The 25,232-nt window shown below is 42.9% G+C and overlaps 1 protein-coding gene across 4 annotated transcripts in view; it reads right to left on the bottom strand.

Moving 5' to 3' along the window:
* AGAP1 (ArfGAP with GTPase domain, ankyrin repeat and PH domain 1) overlaps window positions 1-24,921 on the bottom strand; it is a 309,343-nt gene extending 284,422 nt beyond the window's left edge. For 2 of the 4 annotated variants that reach the window (XM_063400012.1, XM_063400015.1), the window contains exon 1: window positions 24,304-24,905. In XM_063400012.1, coding sequence (XP_063256082.1) covers window positions 24,304-24,466 — 163 coding nt within the window. In that variant the 5' untranslated portion in view covers window positions 24,467-24,905. Of the gene's footprint in view, window positions 1-24,303 lie in introns of all 4 variants that reach the window. The other 2 variants (XM_063400016.1, XM_063400014.1) reach the window with 2 other exon arrangements.
* Window positions 24,922-25,232: the final 311 nt, after the last annotated feature.

Below are 25,232 nucleotides of genomic sequence, written 5' to 3'. Positions count from 1 at the left end.
TACCACTTGCACAAGCAAAAACCTTAAGAAAAAAAAATTCAACATTACCTGCACTGCAAAAACAGCCTCTTGAAAATTATCAGGATGCGTATGAGTCACTTCAGCTTATTGAATTACTGCATCTACCCCACAATCCACTTAATGGGGCTTCTTAAATTAAATTTCTCTCCACCAAACACATCTCCCTGTCACATGACATGAACTGAATACCCACAGAGAGGACTGAATTTTCATCAGATTCAGCTGCAAGGTACCTGCCTGAATAATTCTGGCAAGATCAACTTGTTTGTGTTCCAAGCAATCCTTCATTAGTGCATTACTTAAAAATCTGTCATAAGATGCCTATTTCTAAATAGGAAACCCACTCAAAGACATTATTCCAGAGCATAAATTGGACTGAAAGCTGAAAAACATCATACCTATATTCGAAATGCCATCTTCTTCCAGTTCCTTCGCAGCAAATAACATCCTTTCCAAAAAAGCAAGTTGCAGAAATCAGCTGTGCACTGCTTAGATGCGCCTGTGCTGGTTCAAACACATCATCAAGGCTTTGGCCAGAGAAGAGGGGAGCTCTCAGAGGGGCCACCTTCAGCCACCCCGAGCTACAGAGCTCCTTTTACATCATCCCAGGCAATAATTTCCTCCTCTTACATAAGAGCAGAGCTCCCAGGTGCCCCCGTTTCCAGCACGGTGCTGGCACTGCAGGAGGAGGCTGCGCTTGCCCCGTGCCCAGGCCGGGCTCTCCCGAGTGCTGACCCAGGAGGCAGCAGATCAACACTTTGGGATCGCTGCTCCTCGGGGCTTCTAAGAATAGAACACCAGATGCTGTCAGAGCCAGAGCTGATAGCCAGCACCACTGACCAAGTGCCACATCTGAGACCTCCTATTTCCTTAATGCCACGGCCAGACAGATTTAAATTGCACTCTATCTGACAGTGAAAGGCTGCCCGCATCAATGTGGTTCTTAGCCTGATAACCAGGGTAAAAAAAACCCAAATAAACCTTTTTTTAGCATAACCTTGCATGCCAGCTGTGGTTACTTCAGGCTTTAGATGTTTCAGGCTTTGAGAAGCAGCTACAAAGTGGAGACCTGCTCAGATTTTCCCAGCACCAGTGCAAAACACCATTCTCCATTCACAGACCTCACACATCACTGGCATTGACAACTGGCACTGACACTCTTGGATCCAACAACATGAATTTATTATGAACTGAGTCAGCTTTCAATTAATCAGATTAGCACCCCAGCTGTGAATACATACTCTTCAGAACCTTATTCTTGAACTGTGACCTCCTGTTATCTCACACTATCACAGAAATTTAATCTGTCAAACAATCCAGTACAAAGTCCATGCAATTACATCCGCTTAAGTACAAATCCACGCTTGGCAATAAGCCCTCAACAGATACATCTTGTTCGTATGTCAGTCAAGTTTTGTTCAAGTAATTACAGCCTCTTTCTTACTGGAAACAGCTACTGATATTTGCAAAGCCTCCAATTTCCAAAGCACTGAAGGGCAAGCCAAGCCTGCGACTTCCAGTTTTATGAACAGCAACTTGAAGCAGGGACACGAAGTCAGGATATACTCACTGCAGCAGGGCTATTTCATTAACATTCACCTGGTCTGGTGCCAAAGCTTGCCATCATTCACAAGCTTCTTCACTTGTACCACCTGTACTTTCCTTGACAGAGAGAACTTGATTACTCCCATCTTTCTGGTTCTAACCAGTGAACACCTCAGATGGTTTAAAGTGGAACAGAGGGGATCAGAAACACAAACTGCAACACACTGGAGAGGCACAATACAATCTAAAGCAGAAACCATATTCTCTTATTTCTTACAAAACCCCCTTGTATTGGTCCCTTCCTTTATTCCTTTCACCCTCTACTCTCAGAATGGTGCTCATGCAGATTTTAGCACAAATAAAGTGTATGCATTGTACCTATCTAGTTTGTAATACGCAGCAAGAAAGTAAAATTGGACCTCAGTTATTTATAATAGCACATAGGCTATCAGATACCTACCTGTTTAAGTCAGAAGAATGAATAAAAGGATCCCATAGACCTTTGCCTTCTGTCTATTCACTCCTTAGATTACAAATACCCCATAGATTCTTTTCAATGTAACCAACATTACTCAATAGAACTCTATGTCTGATTGCAATCTCCATTTACAATTTTTAAAAATATACAAGCCAACAAATCCTCTCATTACCCTCCCTCCTTTGTACAAAACACCCATAATAGCTTTACATTTGTTAAATTAAATTAGATGAAACTTAATACACCAACTTACAGAGGAAAGTGAGTTCAATCAGTTCTTCAGTCTTGTTCCTCTATTCAGTTTCTACTTATTCAGGTACTATTGGTTCCAGTCTGGCTTTTTAGTTTCTGTAGTATAAGAGCCACGTCACAAGATTTATTGACTCAGAGCTACTACTCCTTTCCAGCTGAAAACATGTTTAAAATGCTGTCTTTTCACTCTACCCTTCAATTATCACCATTTGGTTAATTTTGAGCCCTTTAGCAAGTGTTACATCATGAGTGCTGCCTAATGTCTTTAAAGCAGTCATGATCAACCATGGAAGATTTTATTCAGTTTTATAATTACAGATAATTATCTAGGTCTAAACACTCTACACATTTTTTCAGTTATATCTGTTACTTCAGTAAACCTTTCCAAGTAAGAGGCAGTGATTTCCTCCAGCATTATTTATGAGTTATCAGTTAGGGAAGTTGATTCCTCCTTGCTGGAATTATTTTATAGTTGATTGTCAGAACATTACGGCATTAGCCAACCCAACGGAATTAAGTCCTCATCATTCTTTAAAAGGCTTTCCCGTTATTATAATCTCATAAATGTAATTCAGTTATTACTCAGCATTGTTTACTCACTGCTTTGGCTGTTTGCTGGTGTTTGTTGATGCAGCACAGGGTTGGTGAAAGCTACAGGAAAACACCTTGCAGGGCTAATCCTTGAGCAGCAACTTCAGCTCTTGCACACGCCCCCATCCTCACAGCAAAGCTTTCTTTTCCATTTTCCATACACAATACATGACAAACAATTGATCATGGAATGGTTTGGGCTTGAAGAGACACTGAAGTCCCACTTGTTCCACCCCCTGCCATGGGCAGGGACACCTTCCACTATCCCAGGTTGCTCCAAGTCCCGTCCAGCCTGGTCTTGGACACTTCTAGGGACCCACAGCTTCTCCGGGCACCCTGTGCCAGGGCCTGCCCACACTCACAGGAACAATTCTGGACCAGATATTTCAAGTTTTAAATTATCTTGCTTCTACACATCAGCTGCCCTCCTGCTACTCAACACAGACTTCCAGAGAGCAGCAGCTGCACTTGGCTGCTTTAGCCCCAGAGGTCAGGCAGAATTAACCCACGGGTTTGTTTGGAGATCTGCTTTCCAAGTGCATTTGTAGCCACCAGATCCAACCCGCACTTCCCACAGATGCCTTGGACGTGAGGCAAACCACAGAAGGCGCAGTCATGAACTGAGCAGCTTATCCTCAAAATACTGCAGCCTTTCAGAGTGACCTAAATCAACTCCATGGGCAAAAAGGAGCCCCGAGAGCAGCAAGTCTTGGGCAAATGGTCAGCACAATCCATCCTGTATTTAACTTTTTATGACAAAGTTCTAATCTGACCTCTTAAAAGCTTCTGACATTCTACTTAACAGCAGCGGCAGACAGGTATCTCCTTGTGTGTTACTCCAAAATGGTATGATTCTGCTTTACATTTTACATACATTTTTTGGTTTGTATCTATACATGCTATAGATCCCTTTCTCACCACTCTGGCTTACACTTCCCGTCAATATTTCAACAGTTTTCATCCGTCAGCCATTGTTATGCTAAAACCTAGATGTTAGCAGAGCTCTATTTTTGAAGTTGTCAGCCAGAGCATGTCTCACTCAAAGCAGCCTGTCAAAGAAATTCACCCCCAACATGAACAAAGAGAGATTGAAAAAGTAGCGGATGTCACTTATTTTTTTTTAATATGAGAACAAGTCAGTGAGACAAATCTAGATTATTATGAAACACGATAAATTATTTCCAAAGCTGAAATTCAAAACTCAGGAATTTAGCAGAAAAATTATTTTGAAATTAATTAAATTCTTTTATTTATTTAATTGATCCATATTACATTTGGCACAACCAACTCACAGCCCATGCCCCACAATCCTTACCTTATCCTAACATGGGGAATTCCCCTGTAACAGAGATCATTTATGGAGAAGACATGGGATTAATTTCATGGCATCTTTATTTTGGAATGACAAATCCACCAATTTAAAAAAAAATACATGAAAGAGACAGTAATTTAAAGAAAGCCTGAATTCAACCAGGTAGTTCAATTTAAGGTAAGTTGGGATTGAAGTGAAGTCCCCCCTCACTGGAACCTACTCTAAAGAACAGCAATTCCTCGTAGTTCAAGGTTTTTTTTGCATTTCTTCCTCAGCCATCAACCAACTCATGCTAATCATCACTTTTCCATTAGCATAGAGCTTGAGAATGCTCTGGGAACATCTGCCTTCAATAATTCATCTCTCACACTAATGAACTCCTGAGCCAGTGGCTGCAGATGCACCTCACTTTTTCCCTTCCATGTAAACCCTAATTACTTTTCTGAGTGTGTTTATTAGCTTGGACAGCCGCCCACCTCCCTTTTCAGTTCTGTGCTTATCATCTGCCCTCCCATGCAAATAAACACTCACAAAAGCCTGAAACTTCCTAAAGATCTGGTGGGGAACCACAGCCCATCTCCATCATTAGCTGGTAGTGCAAGGGAAGCATCTTAGAGGGACACCCATTGCAAGGTTCTCCCAAGAACAAGAGGATAGTCATTAAGGCAGTGGCCCTCAGTTATTTAACACCTGCACTCCTTTTCCTTTCCTGCCTGGGATTCCTCCTGTTTCATCACATGGGCAGCAAGCTGGGGTCCCTTCACTTGTTTTCATTTCAGCCACTGCCTTAATGGCTGTGAATTTCAGATCAAAAAACAAACAGCTGATCTGTAAACCAGTAAGCAAAGTTATTTTTCAAGCAATTGTCTTTAACATCACCAACTCAATACTTCTAACAAACCAAAAGGTAAAAAGCTCTTATAGTTGAGTCTTAAAGCAAGCAAAATCAGATTCTTACTGACCTTTTAACATGCTAGTGTACTCTTTTTTCAGTTACAAGCATAAGATGAAAACAGTAATTCAGAGTTGAGTATCAGCCCCTTGGCTTGTTTCTTATACTGTGTTTACCACTACCTAAAAGAAGCATCTGACATCCTTCCACAGCAATTGTCACTGCTCCTAGGCAAAGGTTTAATAACTATTAGCCTGAATCTGTCATTTCTGAAAAAAAAAACCAAAAACAAAACAACCAAACAAATCCATCCAAGCCCCAACTCATTACAGTAGTATAGGACTCCCCTGGTATTGTGACTTCTTTTTTTCGCTTCAGTTGCTCAAAGTCAATATAAATTCTTTTCACTGCAGTTACTAGGCCAAAGTCAAAATGCTTTTCTCTCAGTTCAGCCACAATACACTGATCTTCATCTCTTTCCCAGAAATCTAATTAAGTCCTTCTCATAACTGCTCAGAGAATGCAATAAGATCCAATTTCTTTGCAATATTTATTATTGCAGTTATCATCTTGCAACAGTTACAGCCAAGTAAGCATCTGACCAAGTCCTAAAAAGTACCAGTGTTTCGCTTAAAACCTTCTCCAAGTCACAATCGATCTGAGACATGACTCAAGAGTGAAGGAATTTTGCACATCCACAGAACCTGGAGAAATAAAAATTAGCTCCGAGCAGAAGCCAGCAGCCAAGGAAAATCGATTGCTGCCCCTGATCAGCACACAGATCACAGCTCTGCTTTCTGAACAAACTGAAGGTGTCCAACTCGGTTATGGCCTGAAACAACAAAGGCTGGGGACTTCTGCAGCTCAGCCAGAAAATAAACAACTCTTACTGTTCCGTGCTCAGCCCTGTCCATCTGGCTAAGCTCACACACAAACCAAATTGAGACACTTCCAGTGCCAAATGAAATATTTCCACCAGAAAACACTTCCTGTTGACAAACAAAGCATCAACCCTGCTTGCTTGTTATGCATTTCTAGGAAATAAAATAGTATTTTGCAGACTTGTTTGTAAAGATAATCACTGCAAGCGATTACAGGATCAAGCACTTGATCAGATTTAAGTGTTCGATACACACTGTCTGTCTATTTACAAACACCTGGTGATAATCCTGTGTTGTCCTAGACAAGAAAGGAATAAAAACCAGTTCTGAGTAGTGAGTGTTTCTTTCTAGGTAACTTGAGGAGAAAGTTACCTTGAATTCTACAACAAATAATTAAAATTATCACAGGCAGTGGCCCTGAGGAACAGCATCCAGCTCTCTGCCCACCCAGATAGAATTTAAACCAGGAGAAACATTGGCACCTCAGCTCCTGCCACTAGGAAAAGGATGTCATTGCCAAAGCTTTTACTCCTCCCAGTCTAGGAAAACCCGCGATTATCACCAGGTGTTTGTAAACCCTCCCCCCGCAAAGCTGTGAAGTTCTGCTACTGCAGTAACACGGCCAATGGTTGTTTCAGCCAGGCTTCACAGCAACAGTGCCAGAACCCAAGCAGGAATTATTCAAAATTATTTTCAGACATAAACCAGCAGCAACCTGCTATATAATTCTTCACTTCGGTTCGTGACAAATGAAAGCTCTAATTCTCTTAGGCAAACAGTGAATTATTGTGAACTGAAATAAGCTTTCAGTGAAGTGGTTCAACTTCCAGGAGAAATGCACTTGTTAGATTAATTCCCACTACATTTTCATCTGGATGCCAACACAGAGGTCACTTCCAACATGCTGACCCTTGTCCCCCAGGATTAGGACTTGCGTTCAATACACATTCTGGCACAGCTCCACTGCCTGAAGTTTGCACAGCCTGGGCAATTACTTGACACTGAACAGAAACCCAAAGAGAAGTCAGCTGAGAACTCCTAAGCCTCAACCACAATGGAATTCAATACAAAACTGCTGCATGCCACCAAGGTTTCTTACACATCTTCCAGGGAGTGAAAAGTCCCTTTATTTTCAGTTTTATTAAGTATGTAGCTACCACTGGCATTTCAAGAACACACGATCTAAAATTAGCAGAAGCTGCTAGCAGCATGCATTTTAAAAAGGCCAACACTTCTAGCAGTAAGTCAGAATGTGTTTTCATTAAACCTCACCTAGAAATTAAGACCCAAGTCATCTGGAAGGTGCTTGAGCTTAACAGGGATGAGCATTTTTTACTGAGCTGCTGACTCACACTGACAAAGTTACCTCTTCAGCGAGATCTCCCTGCCACTGTCAAAGCAGCAGATGTGGTGTTTTACTCACACCTTCAAGCCATTTTTCCATCTCCAGGCAAAAAATATCAATATAAAGAAGAATATCTGAATGAACAGCTTGAAATCTGTTTTTAAACCAGAGTGGTCCTCACAAAAAAAGTTATAAACCTTAACGAATAGCTACCAAGAAGAAATTCAATAACATATCAACAGATTTGTCTGAGATGTCTCTCACTCCCCAAAGGACACAAACTTTGTGAGAGAAAACTGCCTCCTGTTTGCATACTCTGAATATTCAACAGTACCACATCAGACTGCCTTGGATTTGGCAACACTGCTCAAAATTTGCAACTCTTCCATCACTGCAACATTTTTCAGCAAGTTTGGATTTCAGAATTTGAGTATCAACATGAGAACCACAGGTTTTAGAAAGGCTACAGCCAGACCAAGTAGATGGAAAGAAACTTTACAGAAATGCAGCACAGTATTTGTAGCAAACATATTACAGACCATTTATCTCCACTGAGCACTTCTGCAATTAAAAAAAATTCTCAACACATGATCTGAATCCTGAATATTTAGAAAATAAGGTAAATAAAACTTCCAACACTTCTAGCTTTACTGCAAATACAACAGCAAAGAAAACTTACTGATTTATACTGAAATCCTATGAACTGTGCATTCTGCTCACAAGCACTTCATGCTTCAATTTCCTAATCCCTGGTATCCTATCTTAAAAAGGTGAAAAATACATGGTGATTGTTCAGCAACGCTGAGAATCTTTCACTAAAGCTTTCTAACTTGTGATGCAAATTTCATGTGTACCAAAAACCTGAAGACATAAACCCTGTGTTTTTCACTCAGATAGAAGATGACATTTCTGAAAAGCTGAAGATTTATGTTTTGAGCAGGGTCACTGCTCTGACTGGGCCATATCTGCACTCATCCCTTATCAGGCTACTCAAACACCTCAGTATCAGGTTAGCCAAGGAAAAGGAAGTACTAGGGCAGCATGAGAAGGCTGATCTATGCTGGCCTGCTAGCTTATTTTTCATTCAATAAAATTTCCTGATAAATGTTTCCATGGAAAGTTTATATTGGCAGAATTCTCATCATTACAGCACTCCGTGGTTTCTCACACTCACTGACAGACAGAGCCCTCTGATTTTGTAGTGCAGACAGGGAAGGAGGACTGAGTGAAAGGACACCCAGTCAAACGTACTTGGGACTCAAGCACTCATGAACTTGGGGATAAATAATCATTTTCCACAAAATGCAAGTTGCCCAATGCAAAACTTAATTGAGTGTTTTCACCAACAGTTGCTCCTCTAAGTGCTGCAATTATCTCAACATTAAGGGATTACCACAGTCACTAATTATGAAATTACTTAGATTATACCATACAAAGTAGCCAACACCGAGCAGCATTAGCATAAGGCAACAAACTGACTTCAGGAACATGCTCCTGATTTCACTCAAGCCTAGGACAGTGCAGATTTTCCAAGTTAGAGAAATCCTTTGTTCTCCATCACAGTGGGTGTCGAGATTGTAAGGAACTGTCTCTTTCACTCACAAGTCTCTAACAGACAACCTGATCATCCTCCAAAAAAGAACAACTCTGCATAGTCAAGGTTAATCAAAAGTTTTGAATGAAGACTAGATTTCCTTTCCTTAATATGGTTTGGGTTAGGACCTTCTCTCCCAGAGAAATAGCTTCAAGTTTGTTAGGGCCTGGAAGTTATTTTACAGCCCACTGATGTGTTCAGCAGCCAGAGTTTCTGTGCAGAATCCTACCCTGCTTCTACTCCTTGAGGAAAAGCAAGTTTAGGTGTAAGACAGCAATTCACTGAACAGAGCCAAGAGCCCTCCAACACCCCATCAGCTCTGCAAAGCAAATTAAATATCACAGGCTCACCCACTCTTAAACTACACTCTCAAGGAGACCGTGAAGATCTGCATCTGTTTTTAACAAGTTTATATTCTGCTGCTCAACTTTACCACAAGTCTTGCACATTTCTCGTAGTATTTGCAGCTAAATCCAACCTGGGAATCAAGCAGAACATCACCTCATTTTGAATTCAAGTTGAATGGAGGTTGTAGTAATTCTAAGGCACAAAGGAGCAAAGTAATATAATCCTCAGGTTACAGACTTTGCTTACCTGACTAGCTTAAAGAGGCTTTACTCTGTGGGGGGTTTAAAAAGAATTAAAATAAAAGATTAATTTTCCCCCCCCAAATTATTCTCAGCATCTTTATTTATTATTAATCAGGTCTCATCTGCTCAATACATCATTTCCATAAGATTAGCAATCAGCCACATGTTACAAGCAGACAACAAATCCTGTGTCCTTTTCTCAACATAAAGCTTCCACCTCCTCAAGAGTAAACAAAGAGCAGAAGCTGAAATAGTTTGTTACCTTTATGCGAGTCAGCCCCTGGATGAAAAACATGTTACAGAAAACAGATCTGATTTTCAATCTCAAGTTATTTCAGTCTTGTATTACAATTAGTAGTTAGCAAGAGCCTTTATCTACTCCTTCTTATGAATACTCCCCATCACCTCTCACTTGAAAGCAACATAAATACAAGTAATTTGATTTACTGTTCTTTTCAGGGAATTAATACACTGGGTTTTATTTTAAACAGGTAAAAGTTAACTCCAGATTCATACATTTGTTGACAAGTGGATGGAACATGCAATTTAAACATGTGTCAAACAGTTAAAAATACTTGCTTTTACATCAGCTGCTCATTATTACATATCACATATAAATGTCTAAATATAGAAATTAGTTTGAAAGTTGGCAATCACAGGGACCAGAAGAAGAATCAGATCCAGCAAATCCCTTCAGAACATTCAGGCACAATGAAAGTGATAATCTAGAAGCCTTCAAAATTCTCTCAAGTTATGCCATTTTAGTTCCTATCTCAAAGTCTCCCAAAACAGCTGCTTGTCCTTGAGTATTACAAGAATTTGGCTTATTTTTTACTTCCAAAAGCCAACAGCCTGCAAGCACTCCAGAAGTTTGGAAGAGTAAAAACAATGTACACTGAAGCTTCTGCATTCCAGCCATCACCTGTGTTTCAATGGCCTGTTTGCCCTGCTTGGAGCCAGACAACGAGGAAAAAATGCTTCCTGCAAGTAAGAGAACCACTCACTATCCCATACCTCAAGCATATACAGCTCTCTTGACCATTAAAATCCATTTTTGCAGCTCCATAGGAATTACTCACAAGCTATTACAGCTAGAAAACAAATGCCACGCTCTCTCTCCATGATGATTTTCCGTGTCACATCCTTCTTCAGCATCAGAGCTTCTACTTGTCCACATTCCCAAGGAGATCAAACCTAACAGACTTCCCTCATACACAGCTCCCTGGTTTTTGAAGTCCATTTGTTTTCATTCAGGAGTTTTGGGTCAAAGACAGACACATCTGGATGTAAATTTTTAGCAACTCATTCAAGCTCCAGGACCAGCAGCAACCACACTGGGCTTTCAGTTCCCTCTGCTCGATGTGGAATTGCTCCTGCAGTAGCTTGGCCACAGCATCCAAAACATTAAACCCATCGTGGATGCCAACAGACGAGCCACTGTCACTATTACAGAGGTTACATTTCCAAGATGCTTACTGCACTTTCTGCTAAAACTCAGGTTTTATGTTCTGCTTTAAAAACTGGACTAAAATCAGATTTGTCTGATTTTTTGCTTTTTTATTTGCATCTGTATGGGATGGTAATACAACAACAATTTAGCAATACAAAATCTGGAGGATAGTTCATAAAATCATCCTGTTGCCATCGCTGCTGCTTTTCTAGACCTTTATGTAAATTTCCACCAGGTATCTTCAAGTTCAAGCCCATTGCACTTGTTCTTGATTTTAGTTTTTAACACTTGAATGTGTAAGAAGTGCCTGCTATGCCCACAGGTAACAATTTTCCTCAATCCAGAGGTGATCCTCACAGCAGCTCCATCACACAGCCCAAGGACCAAGGAGTGATTACAGCAGAAACCAACCCAAACAGAGCCACAGGGGAGTAGAGGGCTTTTCTGGCACCCTGTAGTGTTCTCCACACATTATTCCCAGTGAAACCTGTACCTTAATCCCTCTCCAGGGAATATATTATCCTGAGGACAATAAATGTCCTGCCTCTGCTGACATACCTAGCTAGGAACAGCCTTTTTATTGATGTCATCAAGTTCACAGAGGCAAACAAGAGACAGATGTTGAGACAAGAGACACAGTTCATACTCAGAACATAGATTTATACAACCACATTCATCCCTGTTTGTAGCAGGTTGTTGTTTCGGATTTTTTTTTACTTACAGCCTCAATGATCTGGTTTGAAAAAGATCTAATCCCATTCGTAATTGGCTCTATATTTCATTTCCCCAATGTGGCATCACTCATCAGCTTTTATCAAATATCACCACTTACCTAGTAGGCAATATTTCCATCTGCTGAGTAGAGAAACAGTCTGAGAACTCCACAAAACCAGCTGCAGAATGCCAGACGAGGAGAAATGTCTCCATGTTGCATGGTAACACTGGTTCCTCTGACAGCACCTTTCACTGGAATTCAGGAATATCAGACCATTTCCAAAACACTCCAGTGTTGCTTTCTTTCAAAATGATGGTATTTGTATCCAAGCTTCTAGCAGGTAGCTGGTTCAGCCTGAGTACACCACCTTATTTACATATTAATTTAAGAAAATAATCATCTGAAACACCACCAGTAGCTACCTGTGTCCCTACAAATTCCGACAAAATTAATTTTCCCCATTTATCAACTGAGTTTTGAAAAAGCTATTGGCCTAGTTAGCAAATCAAGGGATATAAATGTGTGCTTTAATTTTAATAACATGTCATTACCTAACAACAAGCAATCCCTAAAGGGACATATTTGCACTTTTTAGGTCACTGAGGTATTTTGCCTCTTGCTGTTGACAGGCTACATTCAAATCACAACCAAACACCTGTATTTAAATGCTTTTTGCTTCTAAATTGACTAATTTCTTTCAGCTGTCTGTAATCTCATTTCAGTGCTTGCTGTGAGAGCAAGCCAGTCAGGCTCAAATTAGAAAACTTGATATGATTAAAGCATCTAAATCACCTTGAAATACTGAGATAGATTAATGCTCATTTTGTCAAACACTCACTTTAATCCAATATGTTACAGAAGCAAAGCAATCCTCCCCATTCACACAGAGAGCAGCCTGTACAATTCTCAATCTGAAGAATCAGCTCCCTCCTGAAACAGCTCTTGCCTTGTTTAAGAAAAGGCAAAAGTCATCTCTTTAGAGTACTGCATTCCATAATCTAACATCAGGATTTTCCCTATCAGCCTGGAAATACAAAATCTCTCTGGCTTATACTAAACTTCATTGGTTTGAACAGTAAAATAGTCAAAGCACATATCCTCTACCAGAATCACAGCCAAAATACCTTCATTATCCCAACACTGCACCAACCTCTGTTTTATTTTCCTTATGTTTTCCTACTGCAGTTTCTGCTGCACTGACATCACCAGCAATTCAAATGGCACACCGTGTTTTCCATTACCTAAAGCTGCACAGAGGAATATCATACATATTCTGCCTTCACATATAGATAACAACCACATAAAAATTATTACCATATAGATTACGATAATTTTCCAGTTTAAAGAGGGGGAGCAGGAGAAAGCATGTTCTGGAATATTTTTTCAGCTGTTGTTTAAATGCCCCCCAAAAAACAATGAGACTACATGAAAGCCACTGAATTTCTCCTTTAACATTACAGTGACTAAAATGGACCAGAATTTGAATGCAGCATTTGAAGCAAAACAGGGGCCTTCAACTGTTTACGTTTGTCTGCAGACCAGTTTTAAAACACATGTAATGCTCCATCCTAAAAGCTTTTGTCAGATAATTTGGAGAGGATTAGCAAGTGAGCAATTAGTACATGCAGTTCACATCAACTACGACGACAATTAGCATCATAAATCAAACCAGCAACCCTCTGAGTGAATCCTATTATGCGGGAAGGAAGATGTTCCAGTAAGCAAAATATTCCCAGTGAAGTAATGTCTTTCTGGAAGGCATGTAGGGCTCCCCACATCAGCTAAAACACTATTTTTATCAGATAGTAGGCAGCTACCAAGGCAGGTGTCTGCTGTAAATATTGATCACCTGGCACCCAGGTACCGACACACATCCCTCCCTGCAGCTCAGAGGTCACACCTGGGTATCCAGCCCAGCTTTTGACAGCTGTGCCCCACCCCACTTATATTTCATTTTCAAGTAAGTCGATAGCCAGATCCTTCCATGCATAAACTCATGTACTGTTGTGCATCCAGATGCTATTAAATGCCACAACCTCATAGCGGTGAGGCATTTTTGAAGCTTAATTAATGCAGGTTAAAATTAGACTCTTATTTTGCATGAGAAAAATAATGAAACGGGACTAAATGGATGAGCTGCCTCAGGGTATGGGAATCGTTTTCCTCAGCTTGTTTCTGCTCCTCCCTGCTTTCATTTACTCAGCTCCAAGGGTGGAACTACAGATTGCCATTCAAGTAGCAGAACTGCCATAGAAAAGTGATAAACCACTCCAGCAAGGTCCCACCTGCACTCAGGCTGCAGCTATAGATTTCTGCTGTATTCAGAACACATCAGCAGAATTGTCCATTCTTACAGTTTCATCATCCATCATTCGTGTCACCACCCTGTACAGAGACTCAGAAGCTGGCCCAGAAACCCACAGAGATCTTTCAACCCCAAGCCTGAACAGTAATCCAAAACTAATTTTATGAAGGAAACCTATTACTCAGCTTTATTCACAGCAGAAAGAAAATAATCCTATTAATTCTTTAGCATGTATTGAAAATACGAACAAAGCTTTACTACAAAAGCACTTTCAAACTCTGCTACATCATTGATTTTATGTTCATGACAGCAATGGTACATTATTTTCCTTCATTGTCATTATTTATTAGCTTTGATAGTTGACAATTGTACCCTTGGCAGCATAACCAATAACACCTTCTGGCCAGAAACAGAGATGGTGCAATTCATAACAAAGTGATTTTTATTATCAGAATCCTCACAATGAAATACCCACATCTGTTCAGACTTTCAAGTTATCATTCTAGTTTAAGTGCTAAACAGAGATCCAAATCAGAGATATACAGCCCATCTTTCTCTCTCCATACCTGCTTCATAACCTGCCTCCCACAGCAGCTACAGCAGCAGATATTAAGCTGTATGTCACCTCAGGGATAGTAAGCTCCTATCTCTGACTTTTGATTATTTCTTATCAGGCCAGATTTGTCATATCATGCCACCTTACCCAAATATAAACACCTACCACGCGTATCCATGAGCTGCACAATGGCTGTAACAGTTTACTATGACCTAATATTAGTTAATGTTTTATCTTTCCACATCAGGAAGAACTCAGTCACTGAAGCCTAACTCAGACCATTACATAAAAATTACAAAAGAAAAGACGTCAGTACTCAAACCAAAGATCCAATGGCAGTTCAATTTCTCCTTCTAACCATTACAGCATTACTAAATGGATGAAATAAGTTTCCGAGAGATCCTTTCACCCTGCAGTCAGATGCACTTTTTGAAAGCAACACAGGTAATTTGCTAGGCCAAGTCTATGACAAGAAGAGCCATCGGTTCCCACTGCTGTAAGTTTGCTCTGTGTGCTACAGCTGCCACAGGAAGGCTGAGGGATGACCTGATTTTTGCCTTCAAGATATGAAAACTACTATAAACATTCAAACCACCTCAAGGAATTTTATTGAATGAGTAATTCTGGCTGTAACAGTGTAGAAAGCAAGTGGGGAAAGGACCATACCATGAATTTGCACCTGCTAACCCAGTTCAAAGCAGCAGATTTAAACTGCAAAGCCACACTCCTTTTTATGCTTTGAGAACACTCCTAGATCCTTTCTATAATGCATCTACTTAGCTCTAAAACTACCCTCCCTAAGTTTCTGGGCAAGCCCACTTAAGATTGTTCCCTGGACCTGGACATGCATTTCAACTTCATGTTTATCAACCCATTCACAGCCTTAGACATTTCAATCTCCTTGCTCACCTCCCTAGTTATGGAGCATTTTCCTGAGTTTGGCTGGTGTATCACTGAGGAAATTCACTGCTGGATGAAAAACAGCAGCTATCAAAACACTGACTGATCTTGCACAGCAAGGTCACCCTCCTGAACCACAGAATCTCCTGAGCTGGAATAATCCTGATCCATAAGGATCACAGGGTCCAGGCCCTGGCCCTGCACAGACACCCCAGCACCCCCACCCTGGGCATCCCTGGCAGTGCTGTCCAAATCCCTCTGGAGCTCTGGCAGCCTCAGGGCTGTGCCCGTTCCCTGGGGAGCCTGGGCAGTGCCCAGCACCCTCTGGGGGAAGAACCTTTTCCTAAAATCCAACCTAAACATTCCCAACACAGCTTCGTGCTGTTAGAGATGCTATAACAAAGGGTTTCGCAGATACTGGAGGGAAACTTGGGGAAAAGATGAATAATAGAAATAAAATGTCCTCAACATGTACACTAAAACTTCCAAGCCCAAGATTATTCTAACCAGGCCCAAAATCCCTCATTTATCCACACACTGATCACCTCCAAATTCACATGCCAGGCCCCTGGGTTGGGATGTTGTCCAAGTGATGCAAACAGCTCCTGGCACACAAGGCGTTAACTCAGACACACCAGCACTTGCCAGGTTAAATAGGATCCATTTAAATGATTGCTGTCTGGGCATCCCAGTGCCATGCTTTTAGCATATTTCCTCTAGAGAGCACAGTTGCTGTGATACCTAAAAGACAGGCGTCCTGGCTGCTCTCCTGAGCATGAGAAGCTCAAACAAAGATAAGGATCTCTCACATTCGAACCTACTGTATCTGTATAACCCAGTCCTGATGTTACAGAATCCTGCTACAGGATTGTAGGATTGGCCGTGTCATTCCTCCTTCTGGTTATGGTTCTGAAAAAGACAGTTGTAAATTATAGAGATAGTGGTAGAATTAACAGGAAATTTACCAAATGGAACATCTGCGGTTTAGTTTAATAGAAAATGTAAGCACTACCAAGTTCAAGTCGAGGTTTTGGGCTAAGTCGTGCTGAGCATCAATTTGGTCTAAGCTATAAACAGTCCCTCAATCCCTTTAAAAATAATGAAAAAAAAAGAAAAATTTAAGCCTCTCACAGACAAACACAAAGCAATACACCCAAAGCTATAGACTCAATTCTAGTGTTCCTCAGAGTCCCTTTGCTTGCCTGTATTTTTCTTTGGGATAAAAAGGAAAATAACCAAACAAAGCAACTGTCTCATCAATGGGTTTACATTCATTATCCAACTATGTAAACTAGTAAAGCTACAAAGGAAACACTGAAATTACATCTTTCACACAGATCAACCCTGTGGTTTTAGTTCTGGCTTCCTGAAGTGGTTAACTGAAGCTCATTTAAGCAGTGAGAAAGAAAAGTGAAAGAACAAGTCATTCTCTGGTTTAGAAATGCACCACTATCTTAACACCCTGTCATCTGTACCACTATGCAGGCTCCAAATAGATTAGTCAGGATCCTGAAATTGCATTAATGAGGCTGAATGTGCACATACTGATTAAGTAACACATCTGCTTCCACCTACTTCAGAAAAAAATATTAAATACTTCCAGAGGGCTTTGGAATTGCCAGCTGCCCACAATGGACTCACCACCACCAAGGAAACCTCACATCCTCACTATTTCCACCTTGGAATCAAAATTTAAAACAAACTTTCTAAGAAGCTATAGATTCCAAAATACATCCAAGTGAGATGTTACCTTATTTCTAACATGGATCACAGGATTTATGTTGCATTTATAACCTTAGCACAATTACAAGAGAAGCACAAATTAACTGCTAACAATTTCAGATCAAAAGCTACTAGGAAGTAGTAGTTGAAAAGTCTCTCCTTACAGACACAGGAAAATACTAAGTTAAAATCGCCTTCCTTTTCAGTATTTATTGGTATAGAAATCACAGAAGTCTTTACATCAAAAATCAGCAGCATCCCAACTTGTCCACATCTGGCACTGTCTTTGCTCTATTTCATGGTGTGAGGACAGGCAAGAATACAAAAGAGAAGCTGAGCCACAGTTCTCCCTCAGTACAGGTGACACAAAGTACAAACAGTGCTTGAAGCCAGTCAAGGACAAAAACTAATGTAACAGAAGATAAATCTCTTACTCCCACAGACATTAGGATTATCAAAAGTATTGAATATACCACTTGCTGTCTCAGAACAGAAAACTTTATCCACTGTAGATTACTAAGCAATCATTTTGGATTTGTTCCACAACTGCTGTAAAGCAGTGTGTACGAAGGTCACACACAAAACCCTTCACACAAAAACTAACAATTGCAGAAAGGGATGTTTGAAATGCACTGTCAGCAAAAGGTCACACAGTTGAGATGCAACTGAGTTCTGAGGGTTTTTTAGAGCTTACATTACCTTTTCTTCAAAGGTTTGCCAAAAATATCAACACTACCATTCACCTTGCTTATTGGTAAGGACAAAACCAATCCCAATGGTGAGGCAGTAGAGAACAGAGTATTCCTGAAGTCTGGGGAGTTGTTCAACTGCCTGGCACTACTCCAAGCCTCTCTCATTAGCAAAAAACAATGTGGGATTTTTTAATTTCACTTACAAACATACTGCAGCCTGACAGCTGTAAGTGCATCCCTTTAATATTAGCAATTAATGACATAGCTCATATTCCCACCTCAGTTTTCACAGCATGAGCCAAGATACAAACCTGTTCCTTCAGTTGGCAAAGTTAAGGCTAAGACCATGGCTACTTCAAGTGCTAGAAAAAAACACTTTTCCTAATTGGAAAAAAAGTCTTGTGAAGACACTTAGCTTGAGCACCGATGTCACTTTTCGGAAACCACGATTGCCATTTTGTTAGTGCTCAGTACAATGCAGAACACAAACACAGCAACCCAGCTTCCAAAGTGTTTCCTTTTCCCAAGTGCCTGAGTTGAGCAAAAGCAAATCCAGTGCCCAATCTGCTGCACTGCCGAGTTTCCCCTCTTAGAGAGTAGGACTCATTTGCCAATTTAAATAGAAATAAAAACAGTGATATGTATACACAGCAGCACAAACTCTTGTATCAGCATTATTGCCTGCTGCTTTCAACTAATCCCCCAAAGCAAACGGTGGGAGAAGGCCGGCACACTCCCGGAAAACTCTAAAGCCTCACAACACATTTGCTCCATCAACATCAGCTGATCCACAGCAGGTCTCCCTTTTTGCCCCAGGGAAAGAAGTTATCCTCACAAGTTAATGGTTTAAGGTTTTCCTCTTGATCTGTAACTCTTCTGCGCTTGCTCAGAAGCATCTGAAATTTAATCATGCAGCTTTTGCAGAAAATAGCAGTGAAGCATATAATTTAAAGCCAGAATAAGATATTCCAGGAACTTCAGACACAACTATCAAACCTAGTTTTTAGTTTATTGTGCAAGTACAGTTAATACCAAGCATTTGAATCTTCTGTTTACCCACTTTCTGGAGTCTGCCATCTTCCACATTAAAAGGAGATATCTTTCTGTTTGCATATGGGCCACATAAACAGCAAAACATGCACTACATTTCACCAATTTCTTCCCAGTGAAGGTCTACAAACAATAAGAGTGGATCACAGAATGGTTTGGAAGAGACCCTCAAGATCATCCAACTCCACCCCTGCCATGGGCAGGGACACCTGCCACTGTCCCAGGCTGCTCCAATCCCCAATGTCCAACCTGGCCGCGGACACTTCCAGGGATGGAGCAGCCACAGCTGCCCTGGCAGCCGGTGCCAGGGCCTCAGCACGATCAGGTGTGAGCTCACACCCAGAGGTGCAAAGCATCCTCTGAAGTTACCTCTGAGCCAGGTTAACAGCTCAGGGCACAAAGGTGCACACGCACAATCAGCAGCAAAGGGCAATAAGAGACTTGTCCCCAACACGCTGCTGTGGCTGGTACAGGAAACAATCGTCACCCAAGCCGGTGCTTACTGTGTTTATGCAAGCTCAGAATGTACCTGGATACACTTACTCACCGGCTATGTGGGCAGATTCCCCGCGCCTGAGTCACTCCCATTTAATCCCCCAGCAGACCATTCCCATGCTCTGTAGTGCTCACCCAGAAATCTGATGGCTGTTTGGAGAATCAGACTGATCCTGTCAAACTACATCGTTTGAGCCACAGTTCCAAGATGCAAACGTAACAAAAGCTCAAAGAGGCCAACTGCTATTATGATAGCAAGATACAATTGTCTTATGTGATATCTGGGGGTTTCTTCAGCTTTGGGCAGTGATGCCTGAATAGCTGAACTATGCCATCATTCTTTTGATGTATTGAAATAATGTAACAAGTGCCCGAACAATCCCAGAATGGTCTGGGTTGGAAGGGACCTTAAAGCCCATCCAATTCCACTGCCTGCCACGGCTGGGGACACATTCCACTCTCCCCGGTTGCTCCCTGCCCTCTCTAAGCTGGCCTCGAGCAGTTGTAGTCGTGTATTTCCCTAGAGAAAACAATGCTTTTACAGCACATGCATTTTTCTAGTAATTTGTCTCAGCCTTCAACAACAACAGAAGTGTTAAGACACTGTTGCTGCTTCAGCTCCAAGGCTGAGTATAACTCCTGTAACATTGTCCTCAACATATGCTCAATACCAGCATTCAAGGGGCTGCAAAGTTGGAGACCTACACAATTAGATGTCTCTAAAACTCCTGCACTTCGGGAGTTTTAGCTCCACACGAAATAACTTTATTTTCAGGAAATGGTACTTTTAGAAGTGACCAGAAGAAAAAAAATAAAGCAAAGTTTGTACCTTCTCTCATTTTCTCCCACCCACACACTTCCCAGTGCATCTTTGCACTGTCTTAAGCAAGTTATTTCCAAATGTACAATCTTGTATTTTCCCTAAGACTTAGATTATTTCCTGACAATCACTTAATGATCATCACTTCAAAATTAAAACTGGAATTTACAACGTGCTTTTTTAAAATATATTTTTAACAGGAAAACTAGAATAAAGATCACAAAATGCTCTGGAACACAGCAATTCATACCTACATGATGTCTGCTGTGGCATTCTTACCAATTTAAGCAATAATTTCCGCTTAAATAAATAAATAAAAACTACTTGAGATGTTCAACATCTGCTGCATTGGCATGTTAGTACTAAGTATATTCGTATTTTTATAGACTACTAATAATGTGTACATCATCTTAAAGTCTTTTTGTGAAGGATTAAAAATTAAGTTTTTCACCATCTTTCCTTGGTTTTCCATCTTGCTAAAGTTTATAAAAATATAGTGCTAGTCTCAGCCTGGATGGTGAGAAACTGGAACTGACATATTCAGCTATTACCCACCCTTGCAGATCACCACACCATGGAACCTTGAGATATTTTCAGTGACCTAAAGATCACTGAAGGCAATTCATATTTTCTCTCCCCATTTCTAAGCACACAGTATACTTGATACAAGAAAGGTTTAATGTTTATCAAGCAGTGATGCTGTGAAGTACAGAACATGGAAAGGCAGATTTTACTGCAGTAAAGGCAAACAGACTAATAATATTAATTACACTGTTATTAAACTAATACAACAGTTTAAGTAACTGTAAAACTGATTAGCTATTTAGCATGAATTTCCTGCAAAAAATACAGAACAGTAGTGTATGCTTTTGAACTGTTGACTCTGCAACTCTGAGACACGCAAGAACCTGGAAGCAGCCCATTTTTATTTCAGCATCTTTATCCACTGAGCAAAAACTAATGAAGCACTATCACCCAGAAGTGTTTTATCTAGTATCACATGTAACTTAGAATAACATAAGGCAAGAAATATCTGTGCAAAAAGTATGGACAAATCAATTTAGGACCCAGTTTAGCACTTGCTCTCTTCATATTAAATAGCACTCTTCAATATAAACAACTTCTGCTGAAGGGGGAGTTTGAATTTCAGATTATTTCATCAGTCTTTGGTCCAGCAAGTATACCCAGACACTCCTATGAACTCTAAATGTAAGAAGAACACCAAATGTAAAAAGAAAGAGGGTTTACACAGCCAATAAAATCTGAAGTGCTGGAAAGACAGTGCCACTCTGTGTAGTTTTAAAAGAAAATTCTAGGAATCATCAATAGCAACTCAACTTCACTGAAAGTCCCAAATTGCCTAAGATTCCAAGCATGTTCTTCTCCAGAGCTGTCAAACCTCTCTTGAGCACAAGAGTATTAAATAAGCTGTTCAAGGAGCACATGTTGGTTGGAATTTATGTTTAAAGCAGCCTGAACTAACAAGTCTATACTCTTTTCTTTATGGCGTACAGTGCTCCTTGTAGTGGAAGGAACTCTTCCAGGAAGTTACTTTGTATTTTCTCACAGCAGCCACATGCCAACCACACCACAATTCCTGTCAGCGAACCTCAAGTACCCTGAGGTTAAAAGATTTTGTGATTTGGGGAGTATCAGTAGAACACTCAACTCTTTGCAGCAAAATTGGAAGGCAACCACCACAACCCACATGTCTGTTTTTCCTACATGCAACACATGGCACTACCACACGGATACAAACGCTGCTATCAGTGAGAAAGAGTTAGCTAAAGGAGGCTTACCAATAATACAGCCTACTGGAGTTGTAATCTAAAGGAGCGAGTTGTTTCATCTCTAATTCTTCAACTATTCAATTTTTAAATATTTAAGAGCTAGTTGAAGAGCCCTCAGAAGACATACAATACACTCCTTTTCTAGATAATTCGTTCCCATCAATCAGAGCTACCACTCTCATGACTCAGTGTCCAATAAAAGTTAGACAGCGAATTATCTGTGAAGGTTTTACTCATCCTCTCAGCTCTTGAAACATGTTTTTAGACTGCTATTTTGGTTTTCAAGTCTTTGTGATTGACAAGCAAGCTGAGCCACAGTTAGGTAACAGAAATCATTAATACATGAAAAGCCTAACACAAATCACATGCTAAGGAGATAACCACATCCAGTGCTTCACATCCTCCTCCCACTTCCACACAAGCTTGGCACCACTAGAGCCCAAGCATCTTATTCAGAAACATATTTATATCACATAAACACGTATTAATTACCACTTGAAAAAATGCTCTGCTGAAGGCATCATCGATCCTGCAGAAATCCAAACACCAGCAGCACAGAGAAAGGGACGGTGCTCGTGCCAGAGTCTTCCCACCAGATAGATCAGTGATAGATCAGTAAGTTTTAAACTCCTCAGAAGAAGAAAAAAAAGGCAAAGTACCCTCAGGAGAGGACAGCCCCACATCATAATCTCGGCAGTGACTAATAAAACAGAGAATATGCACAAGTCTCTACCCCACACTTGGTCAGACACGGATGCTGAGTTAGGGACTGCTCTGTAATAAGTGACAGGCACTGCCAGCCTCGCTGCCTCGCCACACAACACACTAAACCCAAAATGTTAACTGCAAGAACCACGATGTCTGTCTATTCAAGCTCCACTGCTCAAGAGGCACACAAATACATCTTTCAGGCAACAATCTCAATAGCAGCTTTTCCATCGGGACTTTTTGATTACATATCATTTAAAGAAAGCTAGGCCACCGGCACAGGATGGTTTTAGCTCTCTTTCAGCTGCTGTACATCACACTCTGCTACCCTGAATCCCATCCAAAACAGCTACAAGATACTCCAGCTGAAAAAGCACACGACGTGAAGCTCAGCAAGTTATCACACAAAATAAGTCATAAATTTCTCCACAAAATATATATTCCTAGCCAATACTGTTTGCTCTAAGTCCACCAACAGTTAAGAAAAAATATCTGCAGACTTCCCTACGCTGGTGATTTCTTTGCTTGTGTATCCTAAGCAGTTCAAGCCTCTGTAGTGCTCCTGCGGGGATAGATGCACATAAATCTAAGCTTGGAGGGCTGTTATCTCCATCTTGCCTCCCGACCTGTTTTTACACTACTGCACAGACCGATACAGCCCCATAACCCAGCTGCACGTCTTGTTCACCCACTTCACACCACCAAACCACAGCCCACACTGTCTCCATCACATGCTGCAGGGAGCGCCGAAGAAAATTTCATTATCCCGAACCTTTCTGCAGGCAAAACGAGCATCATCCCTCCCACCGTACCCCAGTCCGAAAGAGCTCGCTGTTCTGCCGCACAGCAGCAGCGGACGAGTAGCAAAACAACTTCTAAACCCCAGAAATCCCAACAGAGAAGCCACCCGCGGCATTCAGCGCCGAGGAAATGATGGGGACCCCAAGCCGGAACACCTCCGGCTCCCTGAAAACGCCAGCCACGAGGGGTGGAGGAAGGGCAGGCAGCCCGGGGCGGGGAGGCGGCTGCTCCCGAGGACCCGCGGGCCAGGGGCTGGGGGGCACGGGGGGTGCAGTGCGAGGGGCTGGGGGAAATGGAGGGAAGTGGGCAGGGGGGAGCAGGACCATGGGCTGGGGGGGATGAGAGGGAGCAGGGCCATAGAGGAGGCGGGGCGGCGGGGACAGGACTATTTACCGGGTGGCGGGGGGGAAGCAGGGGACCAGGGAGGGAGGGGTAAGAAACAGAGCCATGGCCTGGAGGAGGTCTGGGGAGGGGGGTGGATAAACAGAGCCGTGGGCTGGGGAGGTTTGGGGAGGGATAAAGAGAGTCACGGGCTGGGAGAGGTTTGGGGAGGGGGGATAAACAGAGCCATGCGCTGGGGGAGGCTTGAGACGGAGAACAGGACTGGCGGATGTTTGGTGCGGGGAAGCAGAGCCGAGGGCTGGGGGAGGTCTTCGAGGCTAGTGAGGCTTTGGGGGGCGCACAGGACCATGGGCTGGGGGAGGCTATGAGGAGTGCAGGGCCAAGGGCTGGGGGAGGTTTTGGGGCACCCTCCGCCGCTCGCTCCCTCTCCCCGCCGTGCCGGGGCCGCCGTCTCACCTTCGATGGCGATGACATGCTCGCGGATCTGGTTCTGCAGCACGGGCTCCTCCACCCGCTCCAGCAGCTCATAGATGGAGTAGATGTTGGGGTGCACCGACTCGAAGCGCTGGATCTCGGCCCGGATGGCTGCCGAGTTCGCCAGCTGCTGCTGGTAGTTCATGGCGCGGCCGCTCCGCTCCGGCCCCTTCACGCTGAGACCCCCGGGCGGCGGCGGGGGCGAGCCCTGGCCGCCGCCGCCGCCTCACTCACCGGACACCCCCCCCGACCCGTGCCGGGCCGGGAGCAGCGCCTTGGCCTCGCAGCGCGCTGTCACTTCACGACGGCGGCGGCGGGGCGGGGCAGGGCCGCCCCCGGCCCCATGGAGGGAGGGAGGGAGGACACGCTCCCGGTCGCGGTCCTGCTCCCGGTCCCGCTCCGGCCGCCTCCTCAGCCCCTCCCGGCTCCCGGTCCCGGTCCCGGTCCCGGTCCTGCCGCCGCCACCCCCACGGCGCGCGCACCCCCCCAGCCAATGGCCGAGGCCCCCCCTCACGCGCGTGCCTCCGCGGCAGCCAATAGTCGGGGCCCCGCCGCGGCCTCGCGCCCTCCCGCGCGCTCGCCCCGCGTCCTTCCCCGCTTGCCCCGCTTCACGCTGGCGCGGGCCACGCCCCTCCCGGTGACGTCACCGCGCAGGCCCCGCACTGCCCCACCCTCGGGCACGCTGGGAAATGTAGTCCCGGAGGGAGGCGCTGAGGGAGGGTCGGGGTCGCGGCGTTCCTCGTCCCCTCAGGGACACCGGGTCTGCCCCCACGAACGCCCGGCAGCGATCACTCCGCAGGGAAGGATGGAGCCCCTCACTGTGAGTCCGGCCCCCGCAGCCGCTGGAGCCCTGAAGGTGATGAAAGTAGGAGGTTTGTGCCCAAAGTGCGCCATTCACGCCTGGCATGGCA

Source organism: Prinia subflava, chromosome 6 (genome assembly GCF_021018805.1).
Source record: "Prinia subflava isolate CZ2003 ecotype Zambia chromosome 6, Cam_Psub_1.2, whole genome shotgun sequence".
Taxonomy (NCBI): Eukaryota; Metazoa; Chordata; class Aves; order Passeriformes; family Cisticolidae; genus Prinia; species Prinia subflava.
This window is presented reverse-complemented; position numbering and strand designations above follow the sequence as displayed.